General features: G+C 42.7%; 1 protein-coding gene across 3 annotated transcripts in view; it reads left to right on the top strand.

Moving 5' to 3' along the window:
* The window catches only part of pdcd6ip (programmed cell death 6 interacting protein), a 79548-nt gene that overhangs the window by 36689 nt on the left and 23007 nt on the right, over nt 1–19852 (top strand). For 2 of the 3 annotated variants that reach the window (XM_078398274.1, XM_078398272.1), the window contains exons 7-11: nt 8918–9049; nt 10881–11103; nt 11892–12015; nt 16600–16777; nt 18008–18119. In XM_078398274.1, coding sequence (XP_078254400.1) covers nt 8918–9049; nt 10881–11103; nt 11892–12015; nt 16600–16777; nt 18008–18119 — 769 coding nt within the window. The remainder of the gene's footprint in view (nt 1–8917; nt 9050–10880; nt 11104–11891; nt 12016–16599; nt 16778–18007; nt 18120–19852) is intronic. The other variant, XM_078398273.1, reaches the window with a different exon arrangement.

Genomic DNA, 19852 nt, shown 5'->3' with positions numbered 1-19852 from the left:
CTTCCAGTCCGAAAAGCAACTTTCCACCATCACCTACTGCTTCCCTCCATGAAGCCAATTTCCTATCCAGCCAGCAAGCTCTCCATGGATCCCATGCAATCTAACCTTCCAGCGCGGCCTACGATGTGGAATATTTGTCAATGCCTTGCTGAAATCCATATATGCAGCGCCTACAACTCTGCCCCATCAACCTTTTTAGTTGTACCTTCAAAAAATTCATTTAGATTCGTGAGACATGATTACCCTTGTACAAAACCGTGCTGACTATCCATAATCAGCCCTTGTTTATCTAAATGTATGTATATCTTATCCCTCAGAATACTCCAGTGTCTTTCCGATCACAGATGTTATCACCACTGACCGAAAATTCCCAGGCCTTTTCCTGCAGCCCTTTTTAAATAGACAACAGACAATAAATAATAGGTGCAGGAGTAGGCCATTCGGCCCTTTGAGCCAGCACCTCTATTCAATGTGATCATGGCTGATCATTCTCAATAGAGGCACAGCATTTGCCACTCTCCAAACTTCTGACACCTCACCCGTATTTAATGATGACTCCTAAATCTTAGCCAGGGCACCTGCAATTTCTGCTGTAGCTTCCCACAGTGTCCTCGGATATAATATATCTGATGTTTACTTGCCTTTGGAAAATAATCGGATAATTAGGGTCAGTCAGCATTGGCATTGTCTACAGCATGGCATGTCTTACCGACAGTTGTTTTTTGTGGAGGTGACAAAGATGATTGATGACGGTAGGGGAATGTATGTTGTCTACATGGATTTTAGTGTGACATTTGATAATGTCTCTTAAGGAAGGCTGATCTAGAGGATTCAAGATGCGTGGGATTCATGGTGACTTGGTTTGGATTCATAACCGGGTTTTTCATTGAAAACAGGGTAGTGGTGGATGGATTGTATTCTGGCTGGAGCACTGTAACCAGTGGAGTTCTGCAGAGATATGGGACCACTTTGCTTGTTATATATATATATATATATAATAACTTGGATGTAAATCCAGATGGGTTGTTTTGTAAGTTTGCAGCCAACACCAAATGTTGTGTAGTTGTGGGCAGTGGTGTGGGCAAGCTGTCAAAGTATACAACAGGATATAGATCATGTGGAATTCACTGCCTCAGAAGGCAGTGGAGGCCAGTTCTCTGAATGCATTCAAGAGAGAGCTAGATAGAGCTCTTAAGGATAGTGGAGTCAGGGGGTATGGGGAGAAGGCAGGAACGGGGTACTGATTGAGAATGATCAGCCATGATCACATTGAATGGTGGTGTTGGCTCGAAGGGCCGAATGGCCTACTCCTGCACCTATTGTCTATTGTCTATTATCTATAATGTTAAGGACATTTATTGAAGTTCACACAAAATGCAGAAATGAATAAAAATACGCTGCTGCAACTTTAGGGCTGCTTGGAATCCTCGGAAATCCAGTTCCGTAAAAGAATAGTCAGGCATTATGAGAGTATGGGGTGTTTACTTAACAAATATAAACAAATGTGAAGGGTGGGTTTTATTCAGAAAGATAGGTGGCCATTTGTTGAAAGCGTGAGTGCTGCATTATTCAAATAGCAACAACATTTGCATTGAAACAAATTCAAATATGAAATTGGCATGACTGAAATCTCGTGACTTGAAACTAACGTAGAGCAACAAACAATCAAAATATCATTGATTTTGGTTTGGAATAAATGTTCAGTATACCTTTAAATGAGATTTGAATCTTCGCGTCTAATAATTTAAATTTATCAAAATGACTGAAGCCAACTCAAATTTTTTCATTGGTTAATTTGCACAACTATAATTATAATCTCATGTTTTTCTGGTTAAAGTAACTGTACAAATTGGTGCATTTTCTGAATTCTGCTGCTTTTAATCTTTCAACTTTCAGGTTCTCGCTCCCCTTGCAGACTGTGCGTAGAATCGACCAAATTGTTCCTCTGCCTATTATTCTACCTATCCTCATCTCTGTGGAATTCTCTGCCTCAGAGGGCAGTGGAGGCCAATTCTCTGAATGCATTCAAGAGAGAGCTAGATCGAGCTCTTAAGGATAGCGGAGTCAGGGGGTATGGGGAGAGGGCAGGAATGGGGTACTGATTGAGAATGATCAGAAATGATCACATTGAATGGCGGTGCTGGCTCGAAGGGCCGAATGGCCTCCTCCTGCACCTATTGTCTATTGTCCGCCTTTTTATCCTATGTAATGTGGGACACTGCAACCTCCTGTGGTTTCTGCAACAGACATTTCCATATGTTCACAGTTGTTGCAGATTGTTATAATGATGCTGGAGAAGGGATAATGGGGAATAAAGAAATGACAGAGGAATTGAATATGTTTTTTGCATCAGTCTTCATAGTGGAAGACACCAGCAACATGTTGGGAATTCAAGAGAGTTAACGGGTGGAAGGGAGTGGAGTGACTATCACCAAAGAGCAGGTGCTTGGAAAGCCCATAGGTCTGAAGGTGGATAAGTCACCGGATGGACTGTGCACCCCCATTGTTCTGAAAGAGGTGGCTTTGGAGATCGTCGAGGCATTAGTTGTGATCTTTCAATAATCACTGGAGTCAGGGATGGTTTCAGATGATTGGAAAATTGCAAATATTACTCCTCTGTTCAAGAAGGGAGTGAGGCAGAAGAGTTGAAACTATAGGCTGGTTAGCCTGACTTCAGTGGTTGGTAATATTTTAAGTCCATTATAAACGACGAGGTTTTTGAGTACTTGGAAGCACGCGATAAGATCGGCCGAAGTCAACATGGTTTTGTGAAAGTGAGATCTTGCCTGATGAATCTGTTGGATTTCTTTGAGGAAGTTAAGAGCAGGATAGGCAAAGGAGAGTCGTTGGATGTGATTTACCTGGATTTTCAGACCTTTGATGAGGCTGCTAAAGAAGATGAGAGCCCATGGTATCAGAGGGAGGATACTAGCATGGATAGCAGGTTGGCTGGGTGGCAGAAGGCAAAGAGTGGCAATAAAGGGGGCTTTTTCTGGTTGGCTGCCAGTGACTAGCGGAGTTCCGCAGGGGTCGGTGCTGGGACCGGTACTCTTCACGGTGTATATAAATGATTTGGATGAGGGGATTGAAGGCTTTGTGGCAAAGTTTGCAGATAATACGAAGATAGGTGGAAGGGCAGGTAGTGTAGAGAAAGCAGGGACTCTGCAGAAGGACTTGGACAGGTTGGGAGAGTAGGCTGAGAAGTGGCAGATTGAATACAGCGTAGCAAAATGTAGAGAGGATGTTTCCACTAATGGGAGAATGTAGGACCAGAGGCCATAGCCTCAGAATAAATGCTCATTTCTAAAGGAGTTGAGAAGGAATTTCTTTAGTCAGAGGATGGTGAATCTGTGGAATTCCTTGCCGCAGAGGGTTTTGGAGGCCACCAATGGATATTCCTAAGGTGAAGATTAACATAGTCTTAATTAGTAAGGGTTTCAGGGGTTATTGGGTGAGGCAGGAGAATGGGGTTGAGAGGGAAACATAGAGCAGGCATGATTGAATGGCGGAGTAGACTTGATGGGCCGAAGGGCCTTATTCTGTTCCTAGAACCTATGAACATGATGAAGCTGTCAAAAATGAACCAGCTTTCAGTTCTTGGTCCATAACCTTTTTGAGGTAGGTTCTGAAATATCAATTGCTCATTAAGGTGCTTTTTAAATGTAACATGAGTTGCTTTCTCTACAGTCATTTCAGCCTGTGCCTTTCAATCCTCCATTATACTTTAAGGAAAAAAATAATTGTTTCTTGATTCCCTTTTGTCTTATCTGGTTAATTACTTCAGTTATTATGCCATGGATTTAGTTTAGTTTGATTTATTATTGTCACATGAACTGAGGTACAAAAGCTTTTTATTGTGTGCTATCAAGTCAAAGAAAAGACTATACATGATTACAATCCAACTATCCACAGTATACAAATAAAGAATATTGGCTAACACTATTTAGTGCAAGATAAAGTTCTATAAAGTTGATTTAAAGATAGTTCAAATGAGTTCTCCAAAGAGGTGGTTGGGAGGTCAGGACTGCACCTGCTGGTGACAGGACAGTTCAGTTGCCTGAAAACAGCTGGGAAGAAACTGTCTCTGAATCTGGAGGTATGCGTTTTCAAACTTCCTGCCTGGTGGGAGAGTGGAGAAGAGGGAATGACTGGGGTGACACTGCTCCTTGATTATGCTGCTGGCTTTGTCGAGGCATCGTGAAGGTAGAAGGACTCCATGGAAGAGAGGCTGATATGCGTGATGGTCTGGGCTGTATCCACAACTCTCTGCAATTTCTTGTGTTCATGGATGGAGCTGTTCCCAAACCATTAATGCATTCCGATAAAATACTTTCCAAACATCAGTGGAAGTTGGTGAGAATTGTTGGAGACATGCCGAACTTCCTAAGCCTTCGAAGGAAGTAGAGGCGTTGGTGAATTTTTTTGGCCATTGCTTTAATACTAAACATCTGGTGGAGAGACAAAGTAAGCAGTGTGGACCTGTGGAAAAGAACAAGCCAGGATCCCATTGACTTACAAATTCCAAGGAGAAAATGGAGTTGGATTGGACACGCCCTCAGAAAACCTGCCACAAACATCACCCGGCAAGCCCTGAAATGGAATCCCCAAGGAAAAAGGAAAAGAGGTCGCCCCGGGAACAGCTGGAGAAGAGGTGTCCAGGCAGAAATGTCTGGGAATGGGTTCAACTGGGGAGATCTCGAAAGAACCGCCAACAACCGAGTGAGGTGGAGGACATTTGTCAATGTCCGATGCTCCCTAGGGCTGAAGAAGAAGAAGAAGAAGAATTGCTTTGATATGGCTGGTCCAGGACAAATTGCTGGTGTTAGTTGTCAGAACTTTACTTTCAACCATCTCTACTTCGGCGTTGTCAGTGTATACCGTATGTGTGTACTGCTTCACTTCCTGAAGTCAACCACAATCTCCTTTGTCTTGCTGACATTGAGGGAGAGATTGTTATCTTGGCACCAGGTTACGAGGTTCTCAATCTTCTTTCTGTGCTCCGTCTGATCATTATTTGATATTTATCCCACCACAGTTGTGTTGTCAGCGTACTGGTAAATTGAGTTACATTGATATTTGGCTGCACAGTCCTGAATGTATAAGTATTGTAGGGAGCTGAGAACACATCCTTGCGGGACCAGTATTGAGGATTATCGTAGAGGATGATATGACACCTATCTTCACTGATTACTTAGAAACATAGAAAATAGGTGCAGGAGGAGGCCGAGCCAGCACCGCCATTCATTGTGATCATGGCTGATCATCCACAATCAGTAACTCGTGCCTGCCTTCTCCCCATATCCCTTGATTCCACGACCCCCTAGAGCTCTATCTAACTCTCTCTTAAATCCATCCAGTGATTTGGCTTCCACTGCCCTCAATGCCAGAGAATTCCACAAATTCACAACTCTCTGAGTGAAAAAAATCCTTCTTACCTCAGTTTTAAATGGCCTCCCGTTTATTCTAAGACTGTGGCCCCTGGTTCTGGACTCCCCCAACATTGGGAACATTTTTCCTGCATCTAGCTTGTCCAGCCCTTTAAAAAAAATTATATGTCTCTATAAGATCCCCTCTCATCCTTCTAAACTCCAGTGACTACAAGCCTAGTCTTTTCAATCTTTCCTCATATGACAGCCCCTCCATCCCAGAGATCAATCTCGTGAACCTACGCTGCACTGCCTCAATTGCAAGTATGTCCTTCCTCAAATTAGGAGACCAAAACTATACACAATACTCCAGATGTGGTCTTACCAGGGCCCTATACAACTGCAGAAGATTGTGATCTGTTGATTAGGATGTCGAGGATACATTTGCAGAGGGGAATGCTGACTCCCAAGTTCCATGAGTTTGGAGATGAGCTTGGTTGGGATAATGGTATTAAAAGCAGAACTGTAGTGAATGCACAGGTGTATGACAAAGTGTCCTTCTTATCCAAGTGTTTCAGAGATAGTGTAGGGCCAGGGAGATGGCATCAACCATGGACCGGTTGTGGCGATTGGTGAACTGCAGTGAATCAAGGTGGCTTGGTAGACTGGATTTAATGTGTGCCATAACCAGCCTTTCAAAGCACCTCATGATGGTGGATGTTAAGGCCACTGGATGACAGTCATTAAGCCCTGCATTTTTGCTTTTCTTTGGAGCTGGGATGGTAGTGGACTTCATGAAGCAGGTGGATACCTCAGAAAGGAGTAGGGAGAGATTAAAGACGTCCGTGAACACTTCCGCTAGTTGGTCCACGCAGTTCCTAAGGACGTGGCCTGGGACTTCAGTTTTCTGTGGGTTCACCCTCCGGAAGGCCGATTTATCTTTAGCAATGGTTTCCCTAGGAAAAGGCACTCTTGAGCCTGACGGGACGGATGTCATTGCCCTATTGGCCTTCCGCCCAAAGCGAGCATAGAATACACGTCCTTCCTACAGTTGTTCTTCTTGGGCATGCCATCAGGATTAATGATAACTTCTACTCTGGCTTCAGAACCTGTGGGTTCTGAAGTGGCTAAACCCAATGCAGGACCCACAGACCCTCAACACACACAGGGCAGGAGGTGCCTGATGCAATGTGTCGACTGTTTGTTTAGTGTACGTTCCCACCATTTACACAAGGATGCAGCGGACTACTGATGCATCAAATTGAGATTCTGAATACCATTGTGAAGGCTTCGCTTTGATCAGTGATGGATCAGTGTTGCCATTGACATTTTCTTTTCCAAGGAGACTTTGAGCCTTTCTTTGAATCTTTACACCTGTTGACTGCTAATCTGTTTCTGTGACAGAGCTCAGAATAGAGTATCTGATTCAGGAGTCTGGTGAGGAGAATGTGATCTGGTCAAAGTTGTCAACTGAGTGCAATTAAGGTCTCAGTACCAGGGATGTTAATCTGGGAAAGGACACTGGCATTTGCTTGTCTGTCCTTCCAATGAACTTGGAAGATTTTGCAGAGACAGTGTTGGTGGCATATTTCAAAGTGCCTCGAAGTGTCTGCTATAGGTGGTATTTCAAAGGGAATGGTTCACTGCTGTCCAGTAGATCAGTAGACCGTGAGTTTGTGCCATATATGATGTCTTGATCGTCAAACATCCTGTGTCAAATGACCAAAAATTATTCTAACACATTGAAGATAATGACAAATTTCATTATCAATGCCAGTCTTCACTGAGCAGTGGCTCCCGAGATCTAGGAAGAGGTTCATGCCAAAGATACTAGAGGAACAAGATGGACCACTCCGTTGAAATCGCCCATACTGAAGTGTAGTACGCAAAGGAGTGTCACGGCCGCCATTTTAGTAGGCTATGCCTCTCGCAGTGTAATCAGTGTTTTGGGGGAACGGCATGTGTGATTATAGAAGATTGGAATTTAGAAGATTGAGGGGGGATCTTATAGAAACTTACAAAATTCTTAAGGGGTTGGACAGGCTAGATGCAGGAAGATTGTTCCCGATGTTGGGGAAGTCCAGAACCAGGGGTCACAGTTTAAGGATAAGGGGGAAGTCTTTTAGGACCGAGATGAGAACGTTTTTTTTCACGTAGAGAGTGGTGAATCTGTGGAATTCTCTGCCACAGAAGGTAGTTGAGGCCAGTTCATTGGCTATATTTAAGAGGGAGTTAGATGTGGCCCTTGTGGCTAAAGGGATCAGGGGGTATGGAGAGAAGGCAGGTACGGGATACTGAGTTGGATGATCAGCCATGATCATATTGAATGGCGGTGCAGGCTCGAAGGGCCGAATGGCCTACTCCTGCACCTATTTTCTATGTTTCTATGTTTCTATACCATTAAAATGCAGAATATATCTCATCTATCCATTCACAGATTTTTGTTATTTTTCTTTTTATATGTTTCTGCAAGTTTCTGCCTACTAAAATGGCGCCGTGACGCACTACGGTTTTTAGGGTTGAGTGGCCTATCTTGCTCCTCTAGTATCTTTGGTTCATGCTTTTCAAGGTTTTCTCGTGAATCTTTATTGCCAGAGGACAATGTTCCACAGCAGGGGCACGGAGGTACAGGACCTTTTACATGCAAATGTTGAATTTTAGGTCTAATCGTACTACCCAAACTGGCATTATGTGTTCAATAGAGTCCAAGAATCTTTTTCTATTTGTTCTGTTTATTTTGGGGATTTGTAGACATGTGCTCCAAGTTATCTTTTCCTCTCTGCTTCTTTGCAGCCATTGTATGTTTCCTTGATCTGTTTTGCATGATTCCTTATTTCTCTGCACTAATTTCCTTTGGATACTTCTGTCCATTGACATTTTCCTGAACTCTTTTATTTGTACTTGCTATCAATATCGTGTACAACTTTTGCATCATCTTTAAACACCTGCCCCTCCATCCTTCTTCCCTTTTCTATGCTTTATGTGTTTACATAGAGCACAAAAAGAATGGGGTGGAACAAAGCTCACTGCAATCCAATTGCAAACAACTTCTGTTCAGTGAAACAACCAATTAGTGTTACCCCACAATAAAAAGAAAATGCTGGATACCCAGCAGGTCAGGGAACTACTTCATTTCCTGCCACTAACCTGCATTGCGATCCAACATTCAGTTTTGTTTTGGATCTCGTAGATTATTCATTCTCTGATTTGGTCTTGCATAATTGGGCATAGTAGTCTCAGGTTGACACAGCACAATTCATCTACATCGTTGAATACGTAGAGAATGAGCTTTTGTTCATGACCGAGTTGTTGCCAGACTATGAACAAGAGTGCCGTTGTCTGAAGTGTCGTTTCAAGGGCAAGACCTTCCTTCGTCCCACAACGTTCAAGCCTGTCAGAATTACTTGACTGCTTAAATTTATATTCCAAATGATTTAACCTTTTCAGACTTTCTGAAAACCATTAATTAGATTCTAATTTCCTCTCTCTTTTTCCTTTCCTAATTCCCTTGTTGTCTGTGGATGTTTGTGGTTGGACTTTCCCCTGGTCAGTATTTTTATTTCCAGGAAGTGTTGCCTGTTCTCGCTGCAAAACACTGCATGATGCAGGCCAATGCAGAATACCATCAATCAATCCTGGCCAAGCAACAGAAGAAGTTTGGTGAGGAGATTGCAAGATTGCAGGTAAGCTTGAAGTGATCATCTGAAATGCAATAATGCAATTTTAAAAACAAAAATAAGTTGATATTGTATATCATTACAGTATTGGCCTGATTATTATATGAATTTTCAGCGGCAAAATGTTTAGCTGAGAATTTTTCATCTATTTTTTAAATAGATATCCCAATGAAGATGGTGTATCACTGTTCTGAATTTTGTCATCAACTGAATGGCAGGTTTCCACATGCATGGAATAGAGATTTGAATTTGTTCATTTGTTTCCAATTAACTCAAACTTCCTGCTCATATTAATGATTTTATCCTATCTTATCTCACTATTTTCAGCATCTCAACCTAACAAAAGTCATCTTTGCTCAAGCATCTTTATTTAATTACTTGAGTTCAACCCAGGGGGGAAAAAAAAATCTTCCACCAATTAATTAACACCAACGTGTCAAAACTAGCCTTTGATAAATTATTTCACTTTGCAAAATCATATCTTTATTGGACGTTCGTGTTTCCAGTTCAAAACCTAATCTCCAAACTCTGGATTTTGGCCTGTTACACGTTTGTTTTGATAAATCCAAGAGACATGGAGTGAAAGACATGGATGGCACACAATTGCTTTACTCGTTCCTGTCCAAATTTAACTGTATCCTCAAGGAAAATGAAATCCATTGTTCACGACATGACACTCAGCTGGGAATGCCTGGGTCAGACCTACAATTATCCCTTTTCTTTGCCACCAATCTTACATACCCTATGCTGCCCCTTCCATCCAAGCCTCTGAGAAATGCAAACTAAGATTGAAACCGCATGGTCACTAAGATTGAAACTTTCTATTGGGTGCCTTTTTCTCGTACGAATGTTCACAGCCACCATCCTTGTCTATTACTCTCAACTTGCATCTTTTCAGATTTTCCTCTGGTCCTCCATAATCTCTTCATTATAAACCTGTCTTGCCCGTGAAACTACTTTTGCGGGTCTCAATTCTTCCCAACAAGTTTCCTTACAGACCTTTAACTGAACTGATGCTGTAATTGTGTCGGAAGGAACTGCAGATGCTAGTTTACACCAAAGATAGACACAAAATGCTGGAATAACTCGGGTCAAGTCTGAAGAAGGTTCTCGACCTGAAACGTCACCCATCCCTTCTCTCCAGAGACGCTGCCAGTCCCGCTGAGTTACTCCAGCATTTTGTGTCTGTCTTTGATGTTGTTATTGGTTCTCTCCCTATTGTAATCATCACCGACTTCAAATAACCCCATAATTTCTCTCCTGAATCCTTGAACATATTGCTGCTTTACAAATCTTTCTTATAACTTATTGTTTGCACATATTTATTCAATGGTTCCCCCGGCCACAACTTCAAAATGTCCTAATTAAAATCACATTTACAACGCTTGTGTTTTTTATGCAGAAGCAAATAGCAGAAATAGAAGAAATACAACAAAACTAGTCTTTTTATTCATTTGGATGGCACTTTGTATTAAATTTATTGTACATATTGGGTCAGCTTCTATTCAGTGGATTTCCAAAATGTACAGACATCAAATGCTGGAGTAACTCAGCGGAACAGGCAGCATCTCTGGAGAGAAGAAATGGGTGACATATCGGGTCGAGACCCTTTCACGTGATCAATGATTAAATTCCAAGCATAAGCAATAAAAGGAATAAATATCTGTTCCAATCAAAAGCCTTAAATAATTCCCAGATGTTTAAAACTTGATTAATCCAAATAGCAACATTCCATATTGCTGTCATCCAAATGTTCAGTATGTCCTTAATTTTATATAAACAACTTAAAACAAGATTTGTTTTAGGATGATCTCAGTTTTCTCTTTTTATAATTCAGCATGGATCTGATTTGGTGAAGACTATTGCCTCCAGGTATGATGAGTATATCAATGTGAAAGATCTATCAGACAAAATCTCTCGTGCATTAACTGCAGCGAAGAAAGATAATGACTTTATTTATCATGACCGTGTTCCTGATGTGAAGGACCTGGAGGCAATTGGAAAAGCCTCACTGGTGAAGACTACACCAGTCACTGTCCCGATGAGTCAGAAATTTACTGGTAAGATTACAGCAGAAGCATGCACACAAGGAAACTCCCCCTGCATGTTCATGCTAAACTTTGTTAAATACTTAATGCTCCATTTACAAAACAAGCTAATGTAACTTGGGCAATTTCTACCTTGTTGATCTGCTGCCAATCAGATTTAGATTTAGATTTAGAGATACAGTGCGGAAACAGGCCCTTTGGCCCACCGAGTCCGCGCCGCCCAGCGATCCCCACACATTAACACTGTCCTACACCCACTAGGGACAATTTTTACATTTACCCAGCCAATTAACCTACATACCTGTACGTCTTTGGAGTGTGGGAGGAAACCGAAGATCTTGGAGAAAACCCACGCAGGTCACGTGGAGAACGTACAAACTCCGTACAGACGGCGCCCGTAGTCAGGATCGAACCTGAGTCTCCGGCGCTGCATTCGCTGTAAGGCAGCAACTCTACCGCTGCGCCACCGTGCCAATCAGGAAAATTGTGGAAGAAATCATCGTTTGCTTAGTTTAGAGATACAATGATCACATTGAATGGCGGTGCTGGCTCGAAGGGCCGAATCGCCTCCTCCTGCACCTATTGTCTGTTGTCTATTGTACAGGTTTGTAAGTTAAATGGCTTGGTATAAATGTAAAAATGATCCCTAATGTAGGATGGTGTTGATGTGCGGGGATCGCTGCTCGGTGCGGACCCGGTGGGCCGAAGGGCCTGTTTCCGCACTGTATCTAAACTAAACTAAATTACTATCAATATGTGTAATGCCATGTTTTTTTTCTGAACGATATTTGTTTATTTAGATCTCTTTGCGAAGATGGTTCCTTTGGCAGTGCAGCAAGCTCTGAGCATATACAATCAGAGACGGGCTGACTTGGTGAACAGAATGATTGGACAGATGAGAGAATCCACAAATCTTGCCAATGGGTAAGTAAGACAATTATCTTCAGCCACTATTGTTAAAATTATAACATTTTTGCAACTTATCATGTATAGGCCCTCTCTGGATTATGAATGCTGATTTTATGGACACCCTATCCATGCAAATGGTCTCCCATAAATATTATTAAATTCAAACAGAGCTAGCCTTTGGGGGGGAAATAAATTCCTGTGTTTTTAAACCCTCCTGTGGTAATCAGACGCCATTGTCTCTTAAGATAGAGGGAGATCTGGGAAGGGGGAGGGGAAGGGAGGGACAGAGGAACTATCTAAAGTTGGAGAAGTCGATGTTCATACCACTGGGCTGCAAGCTGCCCAAGTGAAATATGAGGTGCTGTTCCTCCAATTTCCGGTGGGCCTCACTATGGCACTGGAGGAGGCCCATGACAGAAAGGTCAGACTGGGAATGGGAGGGGGAGTTAAAGTGCTCGGCCACCGGGAGTTCATAGGAATGAAGGTCTGTACGCACTTCAAACTTGGATTTAATATTATGGGAACTTGCTTGTAAATTTGTGTTTCCACATGTTGGGCGTTTGCTATCCAAGGATGGGCTGTACTTGATTTGTATTGATTTTTATGTGGTTTCCATCATGGAAGGCTACCATGCATAGAAACATAGAAAATAGGTGCAGGAGTAGGACATTCGGCCCTTCGAGCCTGCACTGCCATTCAATATGATCATGGCTGATCATCCAGCTCAGTAACCTGTACCTGCCTTCTCTCCATACCCCCTGATCCCTTTAGCCACAAGGGCCACATCTAACTCCCTCTTAAATATGCAGCATCTGGCTCACACGTAGGCAAGCTGAATATCTATCCCGATGCCTCAGCACATTTCTGCCAAGTGCTACCTGTTTTGTTCAGTGCTCTGCATTCCAATCTGGTCCCACTACTGATCATGTTCCCACATCGCACCTTTTTTTCCCTTCTGAGGCTGCACTGCGTTTCAGGCTGGGGGCATGAAGGGGGTGAGAACTTTGCTCAAAGACCATTTCGCATTTATTTTTGCAAACGCATAGGATCGGTGAGATATTATCATAGAAACATAGAAAAAAGGTGCAGGAGGAGGCCATTTGACCCTTCGAGCCAGCACCGCCATTCATTGTGATCATGGCTGATCATCAACAATCAGTAACCTGTGTCTGCCTTCTCCCCATGTGTCAAAGCAGCCTCAGCCAGACATAAAACAGCTTTTTTTCCACAAGTGATAGTTCTACTCAATAACCAAAGTCTGTAGTCTCTTTTTTTGCGCTGGTTTATTTGCACCCACATGTTTAGACCATAATGTTGTATCCTTATTGTTTTGATGTGTTTATGCTTTATTATTAATTGTTAACTGTATGGTTGTGTTGTCATTTGGGAGCGGAGCACCAAGGCACATTCCTTGTATATGCACATACTTGACCAATAAACTTATTCATTCATTCATCTTGATTCCACCAGCCCCTAGAGCTCTATCTAACTCTCTTTTAAATGCATCAAGTGAATTGGCCTCCACTGCCCTCTGTGGCAGGGAATTCCACAAATTCACAACTCTCTGGGTGAAAAAGTTTCTTCTCACCTCAGTTTTAAATGACCTCCCCTTCATTGAGTAATGTAAAAAATTGTCAAACATCTTCACGTTTTAGACGTGAAATCCAGTGGAAAGAAATAGTCTTCTTAATTATTGAATTAAAAAGTTAAATGTTCAATGCTCCAAACAGTATCATAAAAACAAAATGACTCCACAGAGTTGAATAATGTTTAGCTGTGGGTAACAGCTGATGCACCTACATAATCGGGAATAATTATTTTTGCTCTGAAAAATAGATCGCAGGAGGTTGGTTGTTTACAGAATCAGCCAAAATTTCTGAAAGTGAGAAAGCCGTTCTAAAAATAATGCGGACCGAGCGCAGGTGTTGAGCGAAGCGATCGCCGAGCCTGCGTTTGGTTTCGCCGATGTAAATAAGTTGACATCTGGAGCAGCGGATGCAATAGATGAGCTTGGAGGAGGTGCAGGTGAACCTCTGTCTCACCTGGAAAGACTGTTTGGGTCCTTGGATGGAGTTGAGGGGGGATGTAAAGGGACAGATGTTGAATCTCGTGCGGTTGCTGGGGAAAGTGCCCCGTGGTATGAACATCGACTTCTCCAACTTTAGATAGTTCCTCTGTCCCTCTCCCCCCCCTTCCCAGTTCTCCCTCTATCTTCCTGTCTCCACCTATATCCTACCTTTGTCCCACCCCCCTGACATCAGTCTGAAGAAGGGTCTCGACCCGAAACGTCACCCATTCCTTCTCTCCTGAGATGCTGCCTGACCTGCTGAGTTACTCCAGCATTTTGTGAATAAATACCTTTGATTTGTACCAGCATCTGCAGTTATTTTCTTATATATATATATTATCTCTTAAGAACTCAGGGTGTCAATTTCACCAACTGTGCAAGCACAAAGAAAGGAAATTCCAATCATAACTAGCATGGTGGTTTTCCCATCCGACAATGTGTCTCCAACCTGAAACATTAACCCTTTCCAAGAAAAGGCAAATTCCTGGCCTGAATTTCAGGATTTTTTGTAAAAAGCTTAAAGTGTTTTTTAAAAATTCAATGATTTACTTGTACATTGTTAAGTGGAACATGGGAAATGGTCTTGTGATGAATTTTATTTGTTAGAAGGTAGTATGGCAGAGGGAATGCAGATTGGTAGACAATTGGTGAATATTAAGTGTAATGAACATTGTCATAAGCCTCAGTGAACGAGTCGGCAGTTATTTGGAGCTTGATCTCCAAGTGAAAACAAGCACAAGCATGTCTACATATTGCTACTTGGCCATGAGGATCAAGTGAGCTTGGTTCGTTAGTGCAGTCGTAGAATATTTTTTGTTAACTCCACTCCTGTTGAAAACCTTTTGGTTATGAGGTGCAACATTGCTGTAAGAAAGATTGCCTCAGTGTTTTTCCTCAATGATTCAATCTTGCTCGATACCGGTCGGTCTTCACTGAGATTGGCTCTGTTGTAGACCTGTTGATATAGGAGGTCCTTCCTTCCCGCTGCTGTGAGACTGCACAACCAGCACTGCTCCCAGCAGACGAGTCAACAGTAACAATTAAGGAATACACAGTAAACTGATGACAATTTATCCTTGTCTTTACTTTTATTTATAATGAATGATCCACTTTGCTGCTGTAACACTGTAAATTTCCCCGGTGTGGGACAAATAAATATATTATTATTATTATTATTATTATTATTGGTTATGTTCATGTTTTATTTTAGAATCCACATTTCTGCAATATATTATTTTTGTATTGTTGGTCATAACTGCCCATGGAAATGCTGTATGTGTGATTGGTGAATATAGTTAAATCATTTTATTATCGTTATGTAATCTCCCAAAAGGTAATTGTATATCCTCGCCAATCAAGTCCGATTTAAACAAAGTTAGACAATAGACAATAGGTGCAGGAGTAGGCCATTCGGCCCTTCGAGCCAGCACCACCATTCAATGTGATCATGGCTGATCATTCTCAATCAGTACCCCGTTCCTGCCTTCTCCCCATACCCCCTGACTCCGCTATCCTTAAGAGCTCTAGCTCTCTCTTGAATGCATTCTGAGGCAGTGAATTCCACAGATTCACAACTCTCTGACTGAAAACGTTTTTCCTCATCTCCGTTCTAAATGGCCTATCCCTTATTCTTAAACTGTGGCCCCTGGTTCTGGACTTCCCCAACATTGGGGACATGTTTCCTGCCTCTAACGTGTCCAACCCCTTAATAATCTTATATGTTTCGATAAGATCCCCTCTCATCCTTCTAAATTCCAGTGTATAGAAGCCTAGCCGCTCCAGTCTTTCAACATACGACAGTCCTGCCTTTCCGGGAATTAACCTAGTAAACCTACGCTGCACGCCCTCAATAGCAAGAATATCCTTCCTCAAATTTGGAGACCAAAACTGCACACAGTACTCCAGGTGAGGTCTCACTAGGGCCCTGTACAACTGTCTCACTAGGGCCCTGTACAACTGTCTCACTAGGGCCCTGTACAACTGTCTCACTAGGGCCCTCTACAACTGTCTCACTAGGGCCCTATACAACTGTCTCACTAGGGCCCTATACAACTGTCTCACTAGGGCCCTATACAACTGTCTCACTAGGGCCCTATACAACTGTCTCAATAGGGCCCTATACAACTGTCTCACTAGGGCCCTATACAACTGTCTCACTAGGGCCCTGTACAATTGTCTCACTAGGGCCCTATACAACTGTCTCACTAGGGCCCGATACAACTGTCTCACTAGGGCCCTATACAACTGTCTCACTAGGGCCCTGTACAACTGTCTCACTAGGGCCCGATACAACTGTCTCACTAGGGCCCTATACAACTGTCTCACTAGGGCCCTATACAACTGTCTCACTAGGGCCCGATACAACTGTCTCACTAGGGCCCTATACAACTGTCTCACTAGGGCCCTATACAACTGTCTCACTAGGGCCCTATACAACTGCCCTAGTGAGACAGTTGGAGGAGAGATGTTTGAAAAACATTAGAGAATTGTGAGATGTGTAATACAATGATTTTATTTTAATTATATTGTAGTATTCTGGCTTCCTTGAATTTGCCTGCTGCCATTGAAGATATTTCTGGTGACAGTGTCCCGCAGTCAATCTTGGAGAAGTCCAGCAGTGTGATTCAGCAGGGTGGCCTCCAGACAATAGATCAACTCATAAGAGATCTTCCAGAACTCCTGCAAAGAAACAGCGAAATTCTGGATGAGGCAACCAATTTAATTTCCTCTTTATTTTCCTGTGTTACACTTTTGCATGTTTTTCCCTGAAACTCCAGATGTTAAATGAGCCTTGTATAAATAGATATTTAAGAAAGGGGGAGAGAGTACAGCAAATTGTTAATCTCTTAGCATAATGATAGCAGAAGGAAAATATTGGCGTTTATATTGAAGGGTGTAATCGCTGGACACCTTGAAAAGGAAAATAGGATTGAGCGGACAGCATTGATTTATTAAGACAATTATGTCTGATTAGTCCACTGAAAATCTTTGAGGATGTTGAGAGTATAATGGATTAGGGAGGAACCAGTGGATGTGGCATGTTTTGATTTTTGTAAGGCTGTGGATAAGATCTTGCACAATGAGATCAGAGCATGGAGTTGAGGGTGACTTACTGAGATGGTTAGAAGATTGATTGTCAGACAGAAAGCAGAATGGGAATGGAGGGATGTCTCCAGATGGCAGCCTGAGAATTGTGGGGGACCAAATTGAATTGTAGTTATGCACACCAGCTTTTCCTGATTTAAATCAATTTGTTGGGTGGATCAAATGGCCTATCCAAGAAAAGCAGAGTATTATTTAAACGTTGCCACGTTGGATAATGTTAATGTTCTGGAGGAGCTGGGGCTGATGGGGTTACTGAAAGTCTCTGAAAGCCAACATGCAGGCACAGCAAGCAATCAGGGAGGCCCTGAGGCCCTCAAATCGTGTAGGATTTGAGTACACGATCAAATATGTCGGTGTAATTATGCAGGTCTTTGAGTAAGGACTATCATGTTTATCTATTTACCTATTTACCTATTTACATCTAGTTACGGCAGGGGAAGAGAAAAGACTCACTGTGATGGATGTTTCTTTTTGTTTGGTGTTGGTTTATGATTGTGTGTGTTATTGCTATTTTTATTGCTTATTTTTATTGGTCTTATTGTTGGACTGTGTGTAATCTTTCATTTCACTGCACATTTATGTGTATGTGACAAATAAATTGACTATTGAAAGGAATTGCTAGCCAAAGAGGAAATGTAGCAAACATTCTTTAGACCGTTTAAAGAGACAGAAGGTACTTCATCTAAAGATAAATCTAGCGATTTTACTTTTGCTTAATTCATAATTTAGAAGAATGAGACGAGATCGCATTGAAACTCGCAAGATTCTTACGTGGTTTAATAGGCTGAATACAGGGAGGATTAACTTTTTATATTAAAAAAATTATGCTTGCAGTCAATGAGAATACTGGAACAAGAGGAAATCACTGATAATGAACTGAAAGCCAAATTTAAAGAACGCTGGCAAAGGACTCCTTCAAATGAACTATACAAACCCTTAAGAGCAGGTAAGAAAGCACTGAAGGCCATTTTAAACGGAACATAATTTTAACAACAGAACATGTTGCAAACTATCAGGTTATGAAAACATTGATCTAAATTGGGCTCTTAGGAGGAGAAAGAACTAGTGGATATTTTCAATCTATGTTTCGGGCATTTGGGTAAAAATAAATGGATTCTGTAGATGTGGTATGTGCAAAATTTGGCATGTTGGCGTTGGGAAAAGGTAAGAATGAAGTATATCAAGCGGACTAAATAAGCTACTTAGTTCCTTGAGCTTGGTTTAATTATTTTAGTGATACAGCATGGAAACAGGCCCTTCGGCCCACCGAGTCCGCGCCAACCAGCGATCACCCTGTAAACTAACACTATTCTACGCCAACTGGGGCCAATTATACCAAGCCAATTAACCTACAAACCTGTACATCTTTGGAGTGTGGGAGGAAACCGGAGATCTAGGGAAAAACCCACGCAGGTCACGGGGAGAACATTCAAATTCCGTGGAAAACCTTTTTTGCGTGCTATCCATTAAATCAGATCATACTATACAGGTCGGGCAGCATCTCCGGAGAACATGGATAGGTGATGTTAGGACCCTTCTTCAGACTGATTCAGTCCGCTGAGTTACTCCAGCGCTTTGCGTTGTTGCACTTTAAAACTAGACGCCAATGCCGCTGGTCTGCTCCAGTGAGCCCTTCCTCATCGGTTCACATGGCTGTTGTTGCGGCTCAAGTTGTAGCCCCCGGGGACAGCACTTTCTTCAGGCCGCTGCCACCGACAAGACATGCTCGGTCACTGTGGGCCTCCCTCCCTCCTCACCTGCTGCCACATCCAAGGTGGAGTATGTTGGCGATTCCGGGGGAGAAGGTGGAGGATGAGGAGGGGGGTGTGGGGGGGGGGGGGGGGGGGGGAGTCCGAGTGGACAAAGTGGCGCGAGGAGGAGGAAGAGGCAGCAGAGGAGAGGGCAGTGGACAAAGCGATGGAAGAAACGGCAGCAGGTGAGAGGGGAGGGAGCCCCCACAGTGACTTCACGTGTCCTGTCGGAGGTGGTGGTCGAATAAGGTGCCGTTCCCAGGGGCTATAACATGAGCTGCAACAACACCCATGTGACCGGTGGGTGAAGAAAGGCTCAATGGTGCACCTTGCGAGTCGGGGGTTGGGTCAGAAGCCGGGTCCCTAAACAGCCAGAGAGATCGGTGCAAGCCAGTGGTTTTGTTATGAACAAGGATAGATCTGATGCACTGGGAAAAGTACTAAACTGGGGTAATGCAGTTTACAACATCATTAGGCAGGAGCAAGGGAGAGTAAATTGTGAGCAACTGTTATTGTGTAAGAAAATACACAAACTCAGTGGGTCAGGCAGCATCGGCAGGTACGCTCGTTATATACGAAACCTGTTGTAAAGGAGTCCATTACAATGAGGGTTTACAAAACATATATTCAAGCTACATACAGGTACAACCGATAGAGAAAAGAGAAATATACCAAAGTACAGAATGTAGTTTGCAGGATTGTAGTTAGAAACATAGAAAATAGGTGCAGGAGTAGGCCATTCGGCCCTTTGAGCCTGCACCGCCATTCAATATGATCATGGCTGATCATCCAACTCAGTATCCCGTACCTGCCTTCTCTCCATACCCCCTGATCCCTTTAGCCACAAGGGCCACATCTAACTCCCTCTTAAATATAGCCAATGAACTGGCCTCAACTACCTTCTGTGGCAGAGAATTCCACAGATTCA

The sequence above is a fragment of the Rhinoraja longicauda genome, chromosome 4 (genome assembly GCF_053455715.1).
Source record: "Rhinoraja longicauda isolate Sanriku21f chromosome 4, sRhiLon1.1, whole genome shotgun sequence".
Lineage (NCBI taxonomy): Eukaryota > Metazoa > Chordata > Chondrichthyes > Rajiformes > Arhynchobatidae > Rhinoraja > Rhinoraja longicauda.
Note: the sequence above shows the minus strand (reverse complement) of the source record. Positions and strands in the feature narration are given on the sequence as shown.